Here is a 19,414-nt window from a genome sequence, read left to right as displayed (position 1 = left end):
TTTATTTATGGCTGTTGTTGGGTCTTCGTTTCTGTGCGAGGGCTTTCTCTAATTGCGGCAAGCGGGGGCCACTCTTCATCGCGGTGCGCGGGCCCTCTCACTATCGCGGCCTCTCTTGTTGCGGAGCACAGGCTCCAGACGCACAGGCTCAGTAGTTGTGGCTCATGGGCCTAGTTGCTCCACGGCATGTGGGATCTTCCCAGACCAGGGCTCGAACCCGTGTCCCCTGCATTGGCAGGCAGATTCTCAACCGCTGCGCCACCAGGGAAGCCCCAAATAAATACATTTTAAAAATTAAAAAATTAAAAATAAAACCTTCCTTCCTAAGCACAACTGAAAAAAAAAAAGTGTATTGCTGAATCTGTTTTCCTATTGGGAAAGGAAACTCTTTCAATATTAAAGACAAACAAAACATTTCACAAGATTAAAATTGTTTTTAAACACCTAATGTTAAAATTATTGATTTGGGGCTTTCCTGATGGCACAGTGGTTAAGAATCTGCCTGCCAATGCAGGGGACACAGGTTCGAGCCCTGGTCCGGGAAGACCCCACATGCCACGGAGCAACTAAGCCCATGTGCCACAACTACTGAGCCTGTGTGCTGCTACTACTGAAGCCCATGCTCCGCCACAAGAGAAGCCACTGCAATGAGAAGCCCACGCACAGCAACAAAGACCCAACACAGCCATAAATAAATAAATAAATAAATCTGTATTTTAAAAACGAGATATAATTTGAGAGCAAATCACAAAAGAACATTTTTTAAAATAAACAAATAAATAAAATTACTGATTTGCATGAAACAACAAAACTCAAGAACTGGTCTTACTCATAGGACAGTACACATAATACAGGCTGTTAGTAAAGCCCATTATAAAGGTTCATTTGTACCATTATAATTCCACATTTTATTGTGCACACCGTAGGGGCACTTTCACATTGTTAATCCACCCCACAAAACATCAGAAGAGACCAGTATCCTAACTACACCCCAAGGAAACATGCTCACAGAAGGTGAAGCAACCTGCCCAAGGCCCTGCAGCTGAGGACTATTTCCGGCTCACGCCGCAGTGTCTCCCTCAAAAGTTCACGATCTTTCTCACCACGCTGACTCCCCAAAGCAGTTTTTTTTAATATGCCTCAACTTTTTGATTTTTACGTATAAGCTCATTTCTTTATACCTTTTGCCATCTCAGGTCAACAACTATGTATTGTGCACGAGGTGCCCTGGCCTGCGTCCCAGAAGCTCCACCGCAGCCGGGCTGGGTCTGGGCTGGGTCTGTCCGTGCACCTCGCAGCCCGCCGCCCACTCCCCAGGCCCCGCCCCCAGGTCACACAGACAAAATGAAAACCCCACGTGGCTGAGATACATTTAGGATTCGCTTAGTCTTCTGGTAACTCATCGTGCAGGGACCCCCGTTAGCCCTCAACTTCACCAACCCTCGCCAACCTGGCTGCTATGAGTCATGCAAAAGCATCAGACAAATCTATTCCCTCTGCCTTTTTCAATGGGTAACCAATTGTTTCTAACACCATTTTTTAAACGCCATGGACAGATTAAAAGAAATCGACCGATTAAAAGAAAGGAAAAGAGACAGCTCTTTTCCTGAGTGAAGCCCATTAGGTACAGTGCACGCCTCCCTGTGAAGCACAATTAAACATCTACTCTCCGAAAGCGCATCCAGGCTCCCTGCGTCCCAATACTTCTAGGTCAAACCTCGGCAGAAAAATTGTTTTCCAAGTTGTTAGTCCCCTAGGCAAAATAAATAAATTCTAAACCTCAAATCTGCAAGCCAAGAATGTTACAAATCTTCCAGCAATTCCTCTAGAAGGACCCTTAACCCACAAACAAACTATAATAAAAGGCAGCTGTGTTTCTAAACACGTGATCAACGTGCTGTTTAACCAAGGGGGAGGGGGTGGGGGGAAAGGGGGATGTTACGTGAAACCCAAGTGATTCAGAATTTGTGATCATTTGAAAAGAGTTTGAGTACAGCTTAAATACTTAAAATTTCCCTCTATTTCCATGCTTAGTACATAATTTTTCTCCCTACAAATTCAGACCTCACATATGAGGCCCGTAAACTTCTATTCCTCCATGACCTACACTTTCCAACACATAAATAACTTCCTGGCCTGGTTCCTTTCCCGTCAAACCACTGGGGCACCCACTGTTGTGAACACAGTCATTCCCTAGTTCTTCGTGCTCTGACACCTCTGAAGGGGCACAAATCACCCCCACACGTGTTGCCAAACCCCCAACAAAACAACCATTAGGACTTAACGTGAAATTCTATCAGAGGTCTACAAATATTCTTTTTACCCTTACAATCTTTGAAAAGGATCAACATTTCATTAAAAAAGAAAAATTAGTTTCAACAATTTAATAACTACTTGGTAGGGAAAAAATCAATTACTTCCCAAGATTAACGTAGTTATTCCCAGTAACTGTTAACAAACACAGCTGTGTTGTCAAGGAGTTTAGTACGAGTTTTCCAAATTAAGTATAACATGTGGAAGATAAGCATTTAAAAATCTGTACCAAAAAACATCTTTACTACAGTAATTGGTCTTAATTTTAATGCAAATTAAAATTTACCAAGATATATTATTAAAACCATAGCACCAAAAAAAAAAAATTAATCAAAATAAGCAGGGTTACAATTATTTGAACCAAATTATATTTACATAATTTCCAGATAAGCCCAAGATTTTTAAATTCTCAAAAAACACTTAAAATTATACACAATCACAACCATACCATAAAGTTCCTAGCACCCCTTGAACTTAAAGAGTTTATTATTAAAATGGCTTTCAACATAGTTTTTAATAAAAACATTTCATTCCATTTCCTACTTTCAGGTACTAAATTATCTCAACTTAAAATCTTGAGACCAGGGACTTCCCTGGTGGCACAGTGGTTAAGGATCCGCCTGCCAATGCAGGGGACTCGGGTTCGAGCCCTGGTCCAGGAAGATCCCACATGCTGCAGAGCAACTAAGCCCGTGCGCCACAACTACTGAGCCTGCGCTCTAGAGCCCTCAAGCCACAACTACTGAGCCCGCACGCCTACAGCCCGTGCTCCTCAACAAGAGAAGCCACCGCAATGGGAAGCCCGCGCACCGCAACAAAGAGCAGCCCCCGCTCGCCGCAACTAGAGAAAGCCCGTGCGCAGCAACGAAGACCCAACGCAGCCAAAATTTAAAAAAATAATAAAATAAAATAAAATCTTGAGACAAATAAAATTTAGTCTACTAAAGTGATTTTACACAAATTTTTAAGAAGTCATGTTCCCGAGCACAGATGGCCAAATGATTTGCACATATAAACAAACACGCACTCCTTTAAAACAATCAGTGGCCATGAGAGACGCTTCAGAGGCAGAGCAGGTCCCCCTGCGAGACCGCGTGGTTCGGTCAGAGCCACTCACCACCTCCTCCAGTGCAGCACTGCGCCCGAAAGAGCACGTGAGGTGCGTCAGGCAGCTCACAAAGGACGAGAAGAGCTCGCGTGGAATGGCGGTGAGGACGTTGCGAGGGAACACGGTTATCAGGTTGCTGACGATGCTGGAGATCCCCACGGCTTCAGAATCTTCTATCTCAATTCTACAACCCAAGGCATGAGCGTCAGCGTTAAGCGGAGCAGAGGTACCTCGTTTCCAAACATGCACCCATTCATTTTCAAAGGCACGTCTCTGTGTACTCATTTCAACTGACACGTATAGCTCTACTCTAAAATGTAAAAGCGGGGGAATCGCTAGTTTCTTTTTTCCTCCACTGTGAATCATGAAGAAGAACTGAAGCTCCTTTTTGGCTCTAAGGGCCAGGATACCTACCCATTGATGGTATTCAGTAAGCCCTCAATGAAGTGTGCGAGGTAATCCACTTGGGACCCCTCATCGGGGAAGACGGGCCCGTGCAGAGAAGCTAGCTGGGCGAGGCACTGCAGGGAGTCCTGGGCCATGTCGGAATCTTCTCTGATTTTCCGATGGACCTGTCAGAAAGAATCGCTAATCCATAAACATAAATTCTTCTTTTGTGAGGGTCACGCGTCTATCGTGCCAAACGAGGTGAGAGGAAAAGTCACTGTAGCTGAGCATTTCTAGAAAACTAATTCCCGAGTTAAAGTAAATTTGGAAATTGTCCCGCAGTCCATTTTATGTTATAGGCCATGATTTTAAACATACCAATTAATTGTCAGTGGAGAGCTACCTACATTTTGAAAACTGAACTGTCTCCGGCGTGTTATGACAAAGAGAGAAACAGATGCCGGCCAGTCAGACATACTGCTTCTTCTAAAAACAGCAGCAACGACAGTCATCTGTATTATGCTAACTATGCCTCGCTGCAGCTTCTTGCTAAAGTTAGCAAAGTTCGGGCAAGAGCATATAGATGCTGCTTCGCTGGAAGCAGACAGTTACACACTCGCAAAACCAACATGCCCCTCAATCCCTAGAAATTCACTCATTCAAACAATGTATTAACATGGTCTTTCATCAACTCTGATACTGCCTACAATTTATTTGAATCTCATTTTATCCTATATCACTGCTATTAATAAATTTTTTAAATGTTTTAATTTTACTTAAATTATATTTAAATTCACTTTAAACCTCATGTAGAATTTATTTCAATGCTGCAATACTGAGGTGAAACACCTGGCATACAGTGTTCTGATGAAGGAAACACTCCCAAAATACTGCTCCCTAATTTTACAGTGTCATTAATATTCTCAGGCTTACATAATTAAAACAGCCAGGGAAAATATTTTTAGCAGAAAAATCACAGGTAATTGTTTATCTTAATCCACCACATTTACTGTGGCCACTTTCTACTTTCCACAAGGATTTGACTTTTCCAGCCCCTCTTTCCCTACACAAATCTCTGTGCTTTCTGAGTGTCACACAATTTAAACATTTATTCTCTGTGTCAGGTAATTTCACTCTGACTCTGCAAATCATTTATAAATTACTTGAAGTTAGGATGTTTCCCAACTATTCACTGGTACAGTGCGGGGACACAGTGAACACTCATAAACCCTTAATTCACTGGTTGATTCCATTAATCTTTAATTCCTGAACTTCTTAAGGTTCTAAGAAATTTAAAATATTAAAAACTCGCTGTTAAGTTACAAAGTTAATTTATCTACTGACATGCTAAAAGGGGTTTAGAAAAGGGGTTGTCAAACCACAGCCCACAGGCCAGACCTGGCCTCCTGCCTGCTTTTGTGTGGCCTGTGAGATAAGAATGGTTTTTACCTTTTTATGTGGTTGGGAAAAACAAAACCAAAGAATAATATTTCAAGACATGTGAAAATTATACAAAATTCACGTTTTAACAGCCGTCAGCGAAGTTTTGCTGTAACTGCTTGTACTGGGAGGGCAGAGCTGAAGCTGCCTCAGAGAACTAATGACCTGCAAAGCCTAATATTCTACCCGGCCAATCCCTGGTCTAGAACAACACAAGTGTTTTTCAAAATACATTCTAAGTTTTATATATAGTAAATTTAAAGTACAATCACAAATCCATATATCCATTCTATTCAAGAACTTCTGAACACAACTTATTCTGAAGTTCCTTATCTGAAAACTGTAACTACATTTCTGTCACCATGTTTTTTTAACCTTATCAACATTTAAACATGACAGAGACAACGCAACCTGGGACCAGAGAGGGCTGCTTCTCCACCCACACAGCCAAATGGTCGCTCGATCCTGGTCCAGACATGAGGAAGCAAAAGAAATAGCCAACATGGATTATGTAAATTAAATAAAATAAAAATAAGAAACTGTCCTCAGAGCCTGACTTTACTGGGCATACTTATGTTTCCTAAAATATGAACCACATAAAACACATGATAAATCAATGGTTGATTCTTATATAACATGGTAGATTCTTGCTCTTCTTCCATTACAAATGAATTCTACCATATCTGAACTAAGTTACACAAATTAAAACCTGAATTCACCACCTGAATAGGGAAAAGCAGAGGGATAAAGAAAAGCAACGTCTAGCGGAAGACCCAGGGAGGTGACTGGAGGAGCAAGACAAGAAATACGGACCAGGAACAAAGAAAAGTACGTTAGTAAGACGCTGAGTCTACGGGAACACACTGAACCCGAGACGTCTTCGGGCATCCAAGTTACAGGGCCCAGCACGGGGATTACGAGGCTCTGGGACACAGGAGCAGCCCGTGCTGAATACAGACGAGGAGTCCTTGGTGCAGAAGTGGCGCTCGGTGAGCTACGAGTGGAAAAAGAAGCCCAAGGAACACGTACACAGTCAGCAAAGCTGAGAACTGAGATAGGAACACCAGTATTTATCCAACGAGCAGAGTAAGAAGAGACCATAAATGAGATCAGGAAGAATATGTCAAAAAGGAAAGACTAAGGAGAGTGGTTTCTCCAACACCTAATGGAAAAAAGAAAACTGGAGAAGTTTGTCAACTTGCAGGGGGCAGAAGGCCATCTAAGGTCTCCTGAACCCAGACGGGTCACATCTTGGTCTCGAGGCCACGACATAGTACACGTAAGTGCAGCGATTCAAATCTAGAGAAAAAGTGACATGCAGTGGAAAACTACTTCAAATAGGCAATGAATTCACATAATTGAAAATAAACTTAAAAAAAAAAAACTGAAATAAAAAGATTAGTCACTGACATTTTTCTAACAAATAACAAAATTAAAATTGTTCATAAAGTGTGTACATGAAAGTAACAGGCCACAAACACAAAACTGTTAAAATAACAAGGTGAAAGGGGTTAACTTTCAGATGCAGAAGTTATTTGCATGTGGGGCTCACAGCTGACAGGAGCAGCTGTCTACTGCGTCCAGACAGCTGTTCCGACAGGGGAGCTGCTGCCAGTACTGCCAGCAAGTTTTTCACCTTTTCAAAAACTGCTGGAACGGGATCCAATTTCAGTCAAATGAACAACACAGAGAACTGAACTTGGATACGCATCAAAACAATTTCTGCCAGAGTCAGGCAACAGAATGTTAAAATGTAGTTACAATTATCTTTGGTACTGATAACATTTTTAGCCATCATTGCTCCGATTTAAAGAAGAAAATGCAAGGTAATACTCAGTCTGAACATTTCTATAGAAAAATATTTTTATGTACACCTCGGGGTGAAATTTGTAAGGCTAGTGAATAGTACCTTTAAAACACATGAAAAGGTAAACTATAATTAATGGTTGGGATTTAGCAAAATAGCTTTCTTTTTTCTTTTTAATTGGTCTTTATTTGGACTTCTGCCCCAGTCATTATACCTAACTAACTTGTATGCTTGCCCTACATCTGCAAACCTGTATCCAAAACACACACACATACTACACACACACACACACACACACACACACACGTATTTTCCGTATTTTCCCCAGCTTTTGACTATTACACTGGGGGCCTCTTGGGCAAACGTGGGAGCACACGTCTAGCTTCTTGATATCTAGTAAACAATACACAGGACTACTGAACGTTACAGCTGAGATAAGCTGTTATTCAGTAGCACTAACTTAACCCGTGGCAGCTAATCAGTACACAAAAAGTGTACTGCTCTAGAACAGCACTTCTCAAAGTGTGGCCCAGGGATCCCCAAAGGTTCCTGAGACCCTGTCAGGTTGTCTGTAAGGTCAAAACTACTCTCATAATACCACGAAGGCAGTGTTTGCCTTTTCCATTCCTACCGTCACACACCCACGTTCTACGTGACTGTAACACTGCAACGGGGCGGACGCAGCAGCAGAGGAGAGGGCCTGGCTGTCTTCTGTGACGCCAGACATTGGAGAGGTCTGAAAAACTGTCAACAGTGCCACTCTTCTCACGAAACTTCTTGTCTGCTTGTTTTAAGAGACAGAGCTATTTGTTCACTGAAATGTTATTTATGTTAATATGCGGTGGTTTGGTATTGCTATTTCTAAGTGAATTAATAAATTATTTTTTAAAGTTCTCAGTTTGAATTTTTAACGTGGTAAACACTAATAGCTATAACCCACATAAACAAAAGCCCTTCGGGGTCCTCGATGATTTTTAAGATTGTAAAGAGGTCCTGAGACCAAAAAGCTTGAGCTCTACGACGTTAAACCCTTCATAATTATACAACATTTTAATAAATCAGCAAAAACATTTCTATATAATCTTTGTTTAAGCAAATATACTGATCAGGAGAGAAGGCTATGGAGGAGAAAAGCAATCTGTCTTGATTTACTTAAAAAAAATACAAAAGCACACATTCTTCCCGCGGCACTTTTCTGTGGCTTCCCTGTGGCGAGGGAGAGCAGGACTTACGGTAAAGAAAAGCTCCATGACCCTGCTGTCCAGAAGGGCCTCCCGCCAGGACTCCGTGGGCTTCAGGAGCACATTTTGCGAAGACTCAAACATGGCTATATAATGTCTGCCCAGTTAGCTGGGGTCAAGGTCAACCACAATAACATTCCGACTTTGTCTAAAATGTAAGTATATCCTAAATATAACAGAGCCATCCAGAAAGAATGTAATGGAAACAGTTTAAGCCTCTTCACATATGCTACATAATTCACGCCTGAAGCTAAGGAATAAAAGGCATTAAGTGCTGAAAAAAGAATGCTAGAGGAATGTAGATAACAGTTTCATCATAATTATATGTCATGCTGCAGGGGTACATAAAGTCTGAGCGCAGGTGATCTGAGTGGTGGCAACAGGAGGAGAAACACTAACGCAAAACAGATGCCAAATCACATGCAAGAAAAGAACCAATTTCTACATGTTGATCCCATCATGTCCCTCAATATCTTACGGCAGCTAAAACCACTTACACAAAATGTGAGTCTCATACAGTCTGCTTGGAAAAATAGCATCTTCCCAAAAGAAATACATTTACTGGGAAACAAAAAAGAGAACAGGAAGAGCAAACACACATCCTACCAAAGAAGAAGAACTTCCAAACATCAGAGTATCCGACTCCACACAAAGACAATTATCACTTTACATAAAACTCTATCCCAGGCTAAAAGGCAACGCTTATGATGTTCAGGTGTTCACTGTCAAGCTGCTTCAAACAGAACACCACACAGAGTAACCATAAAATACACCTGCAGGTGTTTGTGAACATAACTCATTCAAGGACACGGACATGGGGACTGAGGTTTCAGGAAAGGAGAAAGCTGTCTGGGCACAGACGGCGTTACGCCCCTTCCACGCTCATCAAATGCCCAACAGAAATACATCAGCTAGACCAGGGGTCCCCAACCCCCCGGCCGAGGACCGGCATCGGCCCCGCGGCCTGTTAGGAACCGGGCCGCACGGCAGGAGGTGAGCGGCGGGCGAGCACGTGAAGCTTCATCTGCCGTCCCCCATCACCACCACCACCACCCCCCTCCCTCCGTTGCTCGCATCACCGCCTGAAACACGCCCCCGGGCCCACCCGTGGAAAAACCGTCTTCCACAAAGCCGGTCCCCGGTGCCAAAAAGGTTGGGGACCCCTGAGCTAGACCATTCTCATCACCCAGTGAGAAATTTCAACAAGTTATCCAAACTATGGTTTGCAAAAATTAGATATAAGTTCAAATTCTACATGTCCATTAAAGCCCAAATCATTAACAGAGAAAATTAAAGGCAACGCTATGGAAGTTTTTAAAAAAGATTTTTGTTTAACCCCCTTTTAAAATATCTAATATTATTTTGTGTCTGAAGAGCAAAAGGGGCACCAAGAGTTCTTTCAGAAAAGAAGCCACTGCTTGTTTCTGAAGAATCACTCCAGAAATGTTCTATGACTCCACTTAACTGCTGAATAAAAGTGAAACTCAAACCAGGTTCCTTTAAATCTCACTTTCCTCTTCCTCTGTCTGCCCCCTTGTGGAGGGCAGGGAGAATTGGGGCCAAAAGGAAGGAGCTGCCGGACTCTGCGACAGCATCAGCCCGGGGCCTCCTGACCCGGAGCCACCGGTGTGTCCGTAGCTTCTAGAACGACTTCATCTTCTCACGAGGCACCTAGCTGGTGTGAGGCTGTTAGTACCGGGCTCTCACCCAGAAGACAACACAACAGCTAAACACTAGGTCTTTCCATGTGTTGTCTAAAAACGGGGGCTTGATTATCCTTCAGAGAAACAAACTGAAATGTTGGTGGGTGAAATTATCTGATGTCTGGGATGTGCTTCACAACAATCTGGGGGTGGAAGAGCAGAGAGGAAATAAAACTTACAGCTGGTGAAGCTGGGTATTCTATTTCTGTGCACCTTTGGAATTTTCCACAGTAAGAGTTGGGGCATAAAACAAGGAGGCTCAAGCGCATGAAATAAAGCACCTGAGAGTAAGGCAATAAAGTTTTTGTACTTCATAAAAAATATTCCACTTCTTTTCCAGGTTAATTCCCTTAACTTTCAATGTCCTATTTTATCGATGAAAAGGCAATTTTTTGGTATATAAATTGTTCAGTAATGAAAAGTATTTATTAAATACTTATATTGACTACTACATTGAACAAAGATGCACAAATTATGACAATCTAGTTACATTTTTTAAGGAGTCGCAATCTGACATTAAAATGGTAATAAACTGTTTATCTGTCAGACACCCAAATCTAACAAACAAAATATGTGTATAATCACTAAACACTTTCCATGAAGAAAATAACAGAATGTCTTAATACTTTATCTGCTCACTAACGGCGTCATGATTTTACTTTTACCTTAGGTGGGATGTGAGACAGAGTCACTGAACCGTAATAAAACGGTCAGGCCACCTGTCCTGGGTCTCGCTGACACAGCCACCTGCGCAGAGCAAATGCACGCAGCCCTCAGGTAAGGAGCAGCGGAGGCCCCTCAGAGGCCCAACACAGAGGAGGGGTGCTGGGGGCGGAAGCAAAGAGTGGTGTTTATGGACTTTGCTAGTCTTGGAAATGTGGAAAAGCTCATTTCAAGTGAGTGAAGAGTCCTGCATCTGACCAAGCCTGCCAGTTACAAAACAGCGAGGGGGTCGTCCAGGTCCTTTAGCAAGTGAGAGTTGATTAATGTCAAAGATTAATAAATATTACAAAAGGAAATGAGACCTAGACCAAGATCTCTTTCCTATTTTTCATTCAATTACAAAATGTGGACACTCCATAAATACTTGCAGATATCAGTTACTTATATTAAGAGGAAACAGAAGGATGTAAGTTTGAGAGAAGACTTTTTTCCAGCTATGAGATGGAATTAAATGCAATTGCTCACCTAAACATCAGGTGCAAAATAATCCTCAAATCTTTTATTTATTTTTTTTAATCCTGATGTTAGCTTCTCTTGATCTTGGTCGGTTTTAAACACACTATTCCCAGTGCCCAGTCTGTATGGCCAAATGTTCTTAAAAAGCCGACGACCAGCATGGTTTTAGAATTGTCATTCCTTACATGTTGCCCACAGCACAAGGAGATCTGAGACTTTAATATCTGACACAATCAAGTTCTTGTTTAATAACCTATAATTCTCTCCAAGCCTAGACTATGATATACAAATGTTAATCATGTTTCTCTTTTCCTGATATCCAAAAATAACTTTTCCCAAAAAATTGTTCTACAAAGCAATAGTCTCTTAACAGTTTTAATAAAACAGCAGGTTCCTATTTAAAAGTTGCAAAAGTTTCAGTTTACAGAACTACTTTTAACAGCCATAATGTCATAATATCAACATTATATTGCTTTATTTTTTATCCAAATATATTACCAATAAAAGAGAAGTCTGACAATGAAGTGATTATTTACTAATTGTTTATTATATGCTTGTCAGATTTTAGGAGACATATGAGTCACACCAGATTGATACCATTAAATAGCAATCATTTACCAAAATTCAAATCAGATTTTAAACCAAGAATTTTCTGGGGCTATGGCTTTACATATTTTTCTAAAATAAATACTAAACTCAGGTAATTTATATTTTGTATCAGAATCATTCATTTGTGATCAAATAAAATTCAACCCACACGACAGCTGCTTTCAGCCTTTAATAATCCTATGTCTTTTTAAAAATCTGTCATCGCATCAACATCACTTCACCTTCCCATGTTTTCACCAACTTCGAGAACCAGGAGCTACCATACAAGGACTCTCCTGTCACTGGACACCGTACAAGCCCGTCTGTGAGCAAGGCTGCAATTCTGAAGTCCAAAAACCCAGCCTGTCTTCTGAGCTCTGCGCTCTCAGTCCCCTGGAAATCAGTCACAGCTGGAAGTCAACTCAACCGTGCACACACACACTGAAGAATTAACTCTCCGTCTCCTGGCCCTTCTCCCACGGCCATCCTACCGAGCTCTAAAGCTCTCTGCTGGGGAAGCTCACCCGCTCCTGAGAAACCAGAGGCACAGACACGCAGCACCTGCCCTGCCCTGGACACGCCGGCCAGCGCCACACACGCCCGAGGAGCCAGGAGGACAGAGCTCAGCCGCAGCGGCCACGACTGCCACTGGATAAACCCACAAAGTCTTCTGTCCCAACCACACAGTGTGACCTGTAAGTGCGTGCTCTTAACAGAAGGGGGGAGGTCACCTCGGAAACACACCGGGCCTTCGCATGCAAATGAGGTCTAGTCCATCTATGAACACCTTCTGGGTGGGGATCATCTTGTGGTGGTGACCGGCAGTAAAACAACAAACAAGGCACACAACAGCTACAAATTACCCTCAGGCAAACATGGAAAGTCTGAACATCTCCACTGCCTATTCTTACAAGAACTTCACAATACAGGAAGATCTTGTAGCAACAATGGACATTTTACAAAAGGAATACTTTAATTTCCCCATCTTCCCATATTCTTTTTATCCCACCTCATTAGTAAAACAAAATTTCAGAAGCAAGGGGAAGCCCAGCTTTTCTTCTTATATATTTAATCTCTGTCACTACTAATTTTTCTAACAACAAAAACTGCTATTTCTGGCACAGCACGGAACCACTGAGCCCGGTCTCACACAGCACTTAGTCCAAGTAACCAAAGTCCTTTGAAATAAAGGAGAACTGACCTCACCTGAATGTTTTCCAAAGCCTTGCCTCCAAATAGTAACGTCGGCTTTATTGGAAATCGTAATTTAGGTGAAAGCTTCTGTGTCCCGTTACTATTTTATGATCTAGTTAGCTTTCCCCAAGAGCTTGAGTTGAAAAATTTTTTTACCAAAACCAAATCAGATCCACAAAAATAGAATACCAATAAAAGGCAGTGTAACCAAACTAAAAAAAGAATTATTACTGAAGCCAACATACCAAACATACCTGCCAAGCATTCTTATTACAAAACGATATTGTCATTTATGATTAGCATTGCCAAAACCCCTAAGCATTTATGGACGCTAGGTGAGCTAATGGCTAAACAATATGAGCAGCATAAACAAACATCCAAGAACTGAGACACTACTTCTGAATCACCTTGCCTCAATAACTAAAACATATATTTGTTAGGCATCTGTTACTACAAGACAACACAGTGGACAAAACACAGTCTGTGCTTTCCTGAGCTTCCAGACAAGCAGTAAACAGGTACTGCTCCAGCAAGCTAACAAAAGGAAAATTACAATTTGAGAAGTGGGCCAAATGGGAGAGAAGTGGGCCAAATGGGAGAGACGTGTGTATAACATGCATATCAGGAGCCGCAGCAGGGGCTTCCCTGGTGGCACAATGGTTCAGAATCCGCCTGGCAATGCAGGGGACACGGGTTCGAGCCCTGGTCCAGGAAGATCCCACATGCCGTGGAGCAACTGGGTCCGTGCGCCACAACTACTGAGCCTGCACTCTAGAGTCTGCGAGCTACAACTACTGAGCCCATGAGCCACAACTACTGAAGCCTGAGCGCCTAGAGCCCATGCTCCACAACAAGAGAAGCCACCGCAATGAGAAGCCCGCGCACCACAACCAAGAGTAGCCCCCGCTCGCCGCAACTAGAGAAAACCCGCGCGCAGCAACGAAGACCCAACGCAGCCAAAAATGTAAATTAAAAAAAAAAAAAAAAAAAAGCCACATCAAAAGAAACCTGACCTGGTCTGGAGTGAATGACGGAGGCACAACTAGGAGGCAAGAGAAAAGTCCACCCGCAAAGGTGCCAGGGCAGAAGGAAACTTGGCCTGTGGGTGCAGCACCAACAGAAAGAGGACAAAGAGAGTTCAGAGAGAAGGGCAGAGATGAGACCATCCAGAATCCTAGCGCCCATTTGTAAATGGGGTGGTGGTATAACAGAGGATCCTAGGACTAGGGTACTTTCTTTAGACAATAATAATCTAAAACAGAATGAAAAGCAGGTGGATTTCATCTCAGATCTTTCAAGACAGTAAGACCAGGGCAGAATGGCCAGAGCAATTAGCTCACTGGGCCAGGAGATGATTTTAACACCTGCCAAATCCCAGGAGCTATAGACTTTGCACCAGGCCTGGAGTGGAGGATGCTTTCCTAAATCACCTTCTACACGTATAAAACCTACATGTAATAATCCTTTAAAAAAATAATGGTTTGCAGGGACTTCCCTGGCGGTCCAGTGGTTAAGACCCCACGCTCCCAATGCATGGAGCACGGGTTCCATCCCTGGTGGGGGAACTAGGATCCCGCATGCTGCATGGCACTGCCCCCCCCCCAAAAAAAGGTTTGCAGAAGACATATACACAGAAGATCCAAAAAAATACTATTTGAACTAATAAACAGGTTCAGCAAAGTTACATGGTACAAGATCAATATACAAAAATTTGTTTTTCTATACACCTCTATGAACACAAAAATAATTGTAAAATCAACTCCATTTATAATTGAATTAAAAAATAAAATACTCAGAATAAATTTAACAGAAGAAGTTCAAATTTCTACTCTGAAAACTATAAACAGTGTTGAAAGAAATTAAAGATCTAAAAAAATGGAAAGACATCCCATATTCATGCATTGGAAAACTTAATATTTTGCCATTTGTTAACATGGCAGTTCTCCTCAAACTGATCTACAGATTCAACATAATCCCTATCAAAATCCCAGCTGCCTTTTTTGCAGAAATTGATAAACTGATCCTAAACTTCAAATGGATATGAAAGAGACAGAGAGAAGACTAAATAATCTTGAAATACTGTTACATTTACAGCCAGGTGATTTTATACAAGGGGGCCAAAACAATTCGACTGGAAAAAAAAATACCTTTTTCAACAAATGATGCAAGAACAACAGGATCCTGTTATACCTTATATCTCCACAAAACATAAAACGGATCATAGACCTACCATATGACAGACCTACATAAAACTCTTAGAAGAAAATATAGGACTAAATCTTTGTGACCTTAAGGACAAGAACAAAGTCAGAGAACTGACAAAACTCAACTTACTATAAATCTACAATAACCAAGACAGTATGGTATTGGAGAAAGAATAAATAGATCAACGGCACAGAATACAAAAACCAGAAATAGACCTACATACATGAAGTCAAATGATCTTTAACAAAGGAGTAAACTGCAATGGAGCAAAAAAAAGTCTTCAACAACTGGTACTTAACTACTGGACATCCACATACAAAAGAAAAAAAGAATCAAGATATAGATAGACCTTACGCCTTTCACAAAAATCAACTCAAACTGGATCATAGACCTAAATGTAAAATGCATAACTGTAAGGGAATTCCCTGGCAGTCCAGTGGTTACGACTCCATGCTTTCAATGCAGGGGGTGCGGGTTTGACCCCTGGTCGGAGAACTAAGATCCCACATGACACACAGCGTGGTCAAAAAAACAAAACCAAAACCAAAAACCTGTAAAATTCCTAAAAGATAATATAGGAGAAAATCTAGATGACCTTAGGTTTGACAATGACTTTTTAGCAAAATAACAAGGCGTGATCCACGAAAGAAAGAATTGATAAGCTGGACTTTACTAAAATTAAACACCTCTGCTCTGTGAAAGACACTGTCAAGAGAATAAGACAATAAGCCACAGACTGGGAGGAAATATTTACAAAAGACATCTCTGATAGGGCTTCCCTGGTGGCGCAGTGGTTGAGAATCTGCCTGCCAATGCAGGGGACACGGGTTCGAGCCCTGGTCTGGGAAGATCCCACATGCCACGGAGCAACTGGGCCCGTGAGCCACAATTACTGAGCCTGCGCGTCTGGAGCCTGTGCTCCGCAACAAGAGAGGCCGCGATGGTGAGAGGCCCGCGCACCGCGATGAGGAGTGGTCCCCACTTGCCGCAACTAGAGAGAGCCCTCGCACAGAAACGAAGACTCAACACGTCATAAATAAATAAATAAATAAATAAAAGAACGTGAATTTCTAAAAAAAGAAAAAAAAAAGAAAATAACAAAAATCCTTTCTAAAAAAAAAAAAAAAAAAAAGACATCTCTGATAAAAGACTATTATCCAACATATAAAAAGAACTCTTAAAATTTAACAATAAGAAAACAAACCATCTGGTTAAAAATGGACCCAGGTCCTTAACAGACACCTCACCAAAGAAGACATACAGGTGTCAAATAAGCACATGAAAAGACGTTCAACATCACGTCTTTAGGGAAACGCGAAGTAAAACAATGAGATACCACTCCACCCCTATGAGAAGGGTCCAAATCCGGAACACTGACACCACCAAACGCTGCTGAGGGTGTGGAGCAGGAGGAACGCTCATTCACTGCTGGTGGGAACGCAGAATGGTGCAGCCACTTTGGAAGACAGTTCAGCAGTTTCTTACTAAACATACCCCCCACCAAACAATCCAGCAATTGCACTCCTTGGAATTTACCAAAAGGAGCTGAAATTTTATATCCACACAAAAACCTGCACACACATGTTTATTCATAACTGCTAAAACTTGGAAGCAACCAAGCTGTCCTTCATTGGTGGAATGGCTAAGTCCACTGTCATCCACACAGTGGAATATTAATCAGTGACATAAAGAAATCAGCTGTCAGCCATGGAGGAGCACGGAGGAACCTTAATTGCACGTGACTCAGGGAAAGCCCATCTGAAAAGGCTACACACTGTATGATCCCAACCATATGGCCTTCTGGAAAAGGCACAACTGTGGAGACAGTGACCAGATCAGCGGGTCCCTAGCGTATGGGGAGAGGAAGGGGTGAACGGGTGGATCACAAAGGATTTGCAGGGCAGTGAAACTACTCTCTGTGAGACTGTAATGTGGATACATGTCACTGTACATTTGTCCAAACCTACAGAACACCAAGAGTGACCCCTAATGTAAACTACAGACTTTGGGGACAATGATGTGTCAATACAGGTTCTTCCATTATTAAAAAAAGCCCCCCTCTGGTAGGGTGCTGATGACGGGAAGACCATGCACGTGTGGGGGAGAGGGCAAATGGGAACTTTCTGCACCTCCTGCTCAAGAGTGCTATGAACCAAAAACTGCTCTAAAAAATAAAAGTCTACTTTAAAAAATCTCTGTGACCTTGGTTTATGCAAAGCCATCTTAAATATATCAAAAGCAACAAAAGAAAAAATAGATAAATCGGACAGCAACAAAATTAAAAATTTCTACGTTTCAAAGGACATCATCAAGAAAGTAAAAAGACAACCCACCGAATGGGAGACAATATGTGAAAATCATACATCCGCTAAAGAATTTGTGTTATATATTCAGAGTTCACAAAGAACTCTTACAACTCATAAATCTTTTTTTTTTAAAGATTTTTTTTGATGTGGACCATTTTTTTAAATTTATTTTAAAAATTTTTATTTTATTTATTTATTTTTGGCTGCATTGGGTCCTCATTGCTGTGCACGGGCTTTCTCTAGTTGCGGCGAGCGGGGGGCTACTCTTCGTTGCAGTGCGCGGGCTTCTCGTTGCGGTGGCTTTTCTTGTTGCAGAGCGCGGGCTCTAGGCGCGCGGGCTCAGTAGTTGTGGCTCGCGGGCTCTAGAGCGCAGGCTTCAGTAGTTGTGGCCCACAGGCTTAGTAGCTTTGCAGCATGTGGGATCTTCCCGGACCAGGGCTTGAACCCATGTCCCCTCCATTGGCAGGCGGATTCTTAACCACTGCGCCACCAGGGAAGCCCCTGATATGGACCATTTTTAAAGTCTTTATTGAATTTGTTACAACATTGCTTCTGTCTTATGTTTTGGTTTTTTTGGCTGCAATGCACGTGGGATCTTAGCTCCCCTACCAGGGATCAAACCCGCATCCCCTGCACTGGAAGGCAAAGTCTTAACCACTAAACCACCAGGGAAGTCCCACAACTCATAAATCTTAAAAAGACGAATAACCCACAAATGACGTTAGGGCAACGAAGCTGCAGTCAGTCACCCCGCCACCGCACTCTCTCCAGTGCTTCCTACTCCACCAGACTCTTCCTCCTTCTCGTCAACAGTCAGTGATCTGCTGGGATAACTGGATATCCACATGCAACAGAATCAAGTTGCATCATTATTTCTCATGATATACAGAAATTAACGCAAAATGGATCAAAGACCTCAATATAAGAGCCTATATGTAAGAAGTCAGTCTTAGAAAAAAACACTGGTATTAGTCTTCATGGCCTTGGATCAGGCAATGGTTTCTGAGACAGGACAACAAGAGAAAAAAAGACATAAATTAAACATCATAAAAATTAAAACTTTCTGTGCTTCCAAGTTCACCATAAAAAAGTAAAAATAGGGACTTCCCTGGTGGTGCAGTGGTTAGGAATCTGCCTGCCAGTGAAGTGGACACGAGTTCGAGCCCTGGTCTGGGAAAATCCCACATGCCATGGAGCAACTAAGTCAGTGCGCCACAGCTGCTGAGCCTGCGCTCTAGAGCCCGTGAGCCACAACTACTGAGCCTGTGTGCCGCAACTACTGAAGCCCGGCACCTGGAACCCGTGCTCCGCAACAAGAGAAGCCACTGCAATGAGAAGCCCGCACATCGCAACGAAGACCCAATGCAGCCATCCATAAATGAATGAATGAATGAATGAATGAATAAATAAATAAATAAATGTTAAAAAAAAGGTAAAAATACAACTCACAGAAAGAGAGGACATATTTGAAAATCATTTATCTGCTAAGGGACTTCTATCCGAAGATATAAAAAATTGTTACAACTCAATTTTAAAGAGACAAATAACCCAATTTAAAAATGGACAAAGGATATGAATAAACATTTCTTCAAAGAAGATACACAAACGGCCCGTAACCACAAAAAAAGATGTTTGATACATTAACCATGAGGGTAATGCAAATCAAAATCACAATGAGATACCACTCCATACGAAATAAGACAGTTATAAACAAAAAACAGATAACAAGTGTTGACCAGGATGTGGGGAAATTGGAACCCGCATATAATGCTACTGGGACTGTAAAAAGGTACAGCCACCTTGGAAAGCAGCTTGGCAGTTCCTCAAAAGGCTAACAATCAGTTTCCTTATGATCCAGCAATTCTACTCCTAGGTATACCCAAGAGGAATGAAAACAGAAGTCCACACAGAAACTTGTACTACACACGAATGTTCACAGCACC

General features: G+C 42.0%; 1 protein-coding gene across 6 annotated transcripts in view; it reads right to left on the bottom strand.

Annotated features, from left to right (window-relative positions):
• The window catches only part of XPO4 (exportin 4), a 105,804-nt gene that overhangs the window by 46,460 nt on the left and 39,930 nt on the right, over positions 1 to 19,414 (bottom strand). For 4 of the 6 annotated variants that reach the window (XM_082435091.1, XM_082435093.1, XM_082435092.1 and 1 more), the window contains 3 exons: positions 8,288 to 8,400; positions 3,836 to 3,993; positions 3,431 to 3,605 (listed from right to left, as the gene is read on the bottom strand). The exons of 1 other annotated variant lie outside the window; for it this stretch is intronic. In XM_082435091.1, the coding sequence (XP_082291217.1) occupies positions 3,431 to 3,605; positions 3,836 to 3,993; positions 8,288 to 8,400 (446 nt within the window). The remainder of the gene's footprint in view (positions 1 to 3,430; positions 3,606 to 3,835; positions 3,994 to 8,287; positions 8,401 to 19,414) is intronic. One more of the 6 variants, XM_082435094.1, reaches the window with a different exon arrangement.

Source organism: Balaenoptera physalus (assembly GCF_965194825.1).
Source record: "Balaenoptera physalus genome assembly, chromosome: 18".
NCBI classification, from domain to species: Eukaryota; Metazoa; Chordata; class Mammalia; order Artiodactyla; family Balaenopteridae; genus Balaenoptera; species Balaenoptera physalus.
This window is presented reverse-complemented; position numbering and strand designations above follow the sequence as displayed.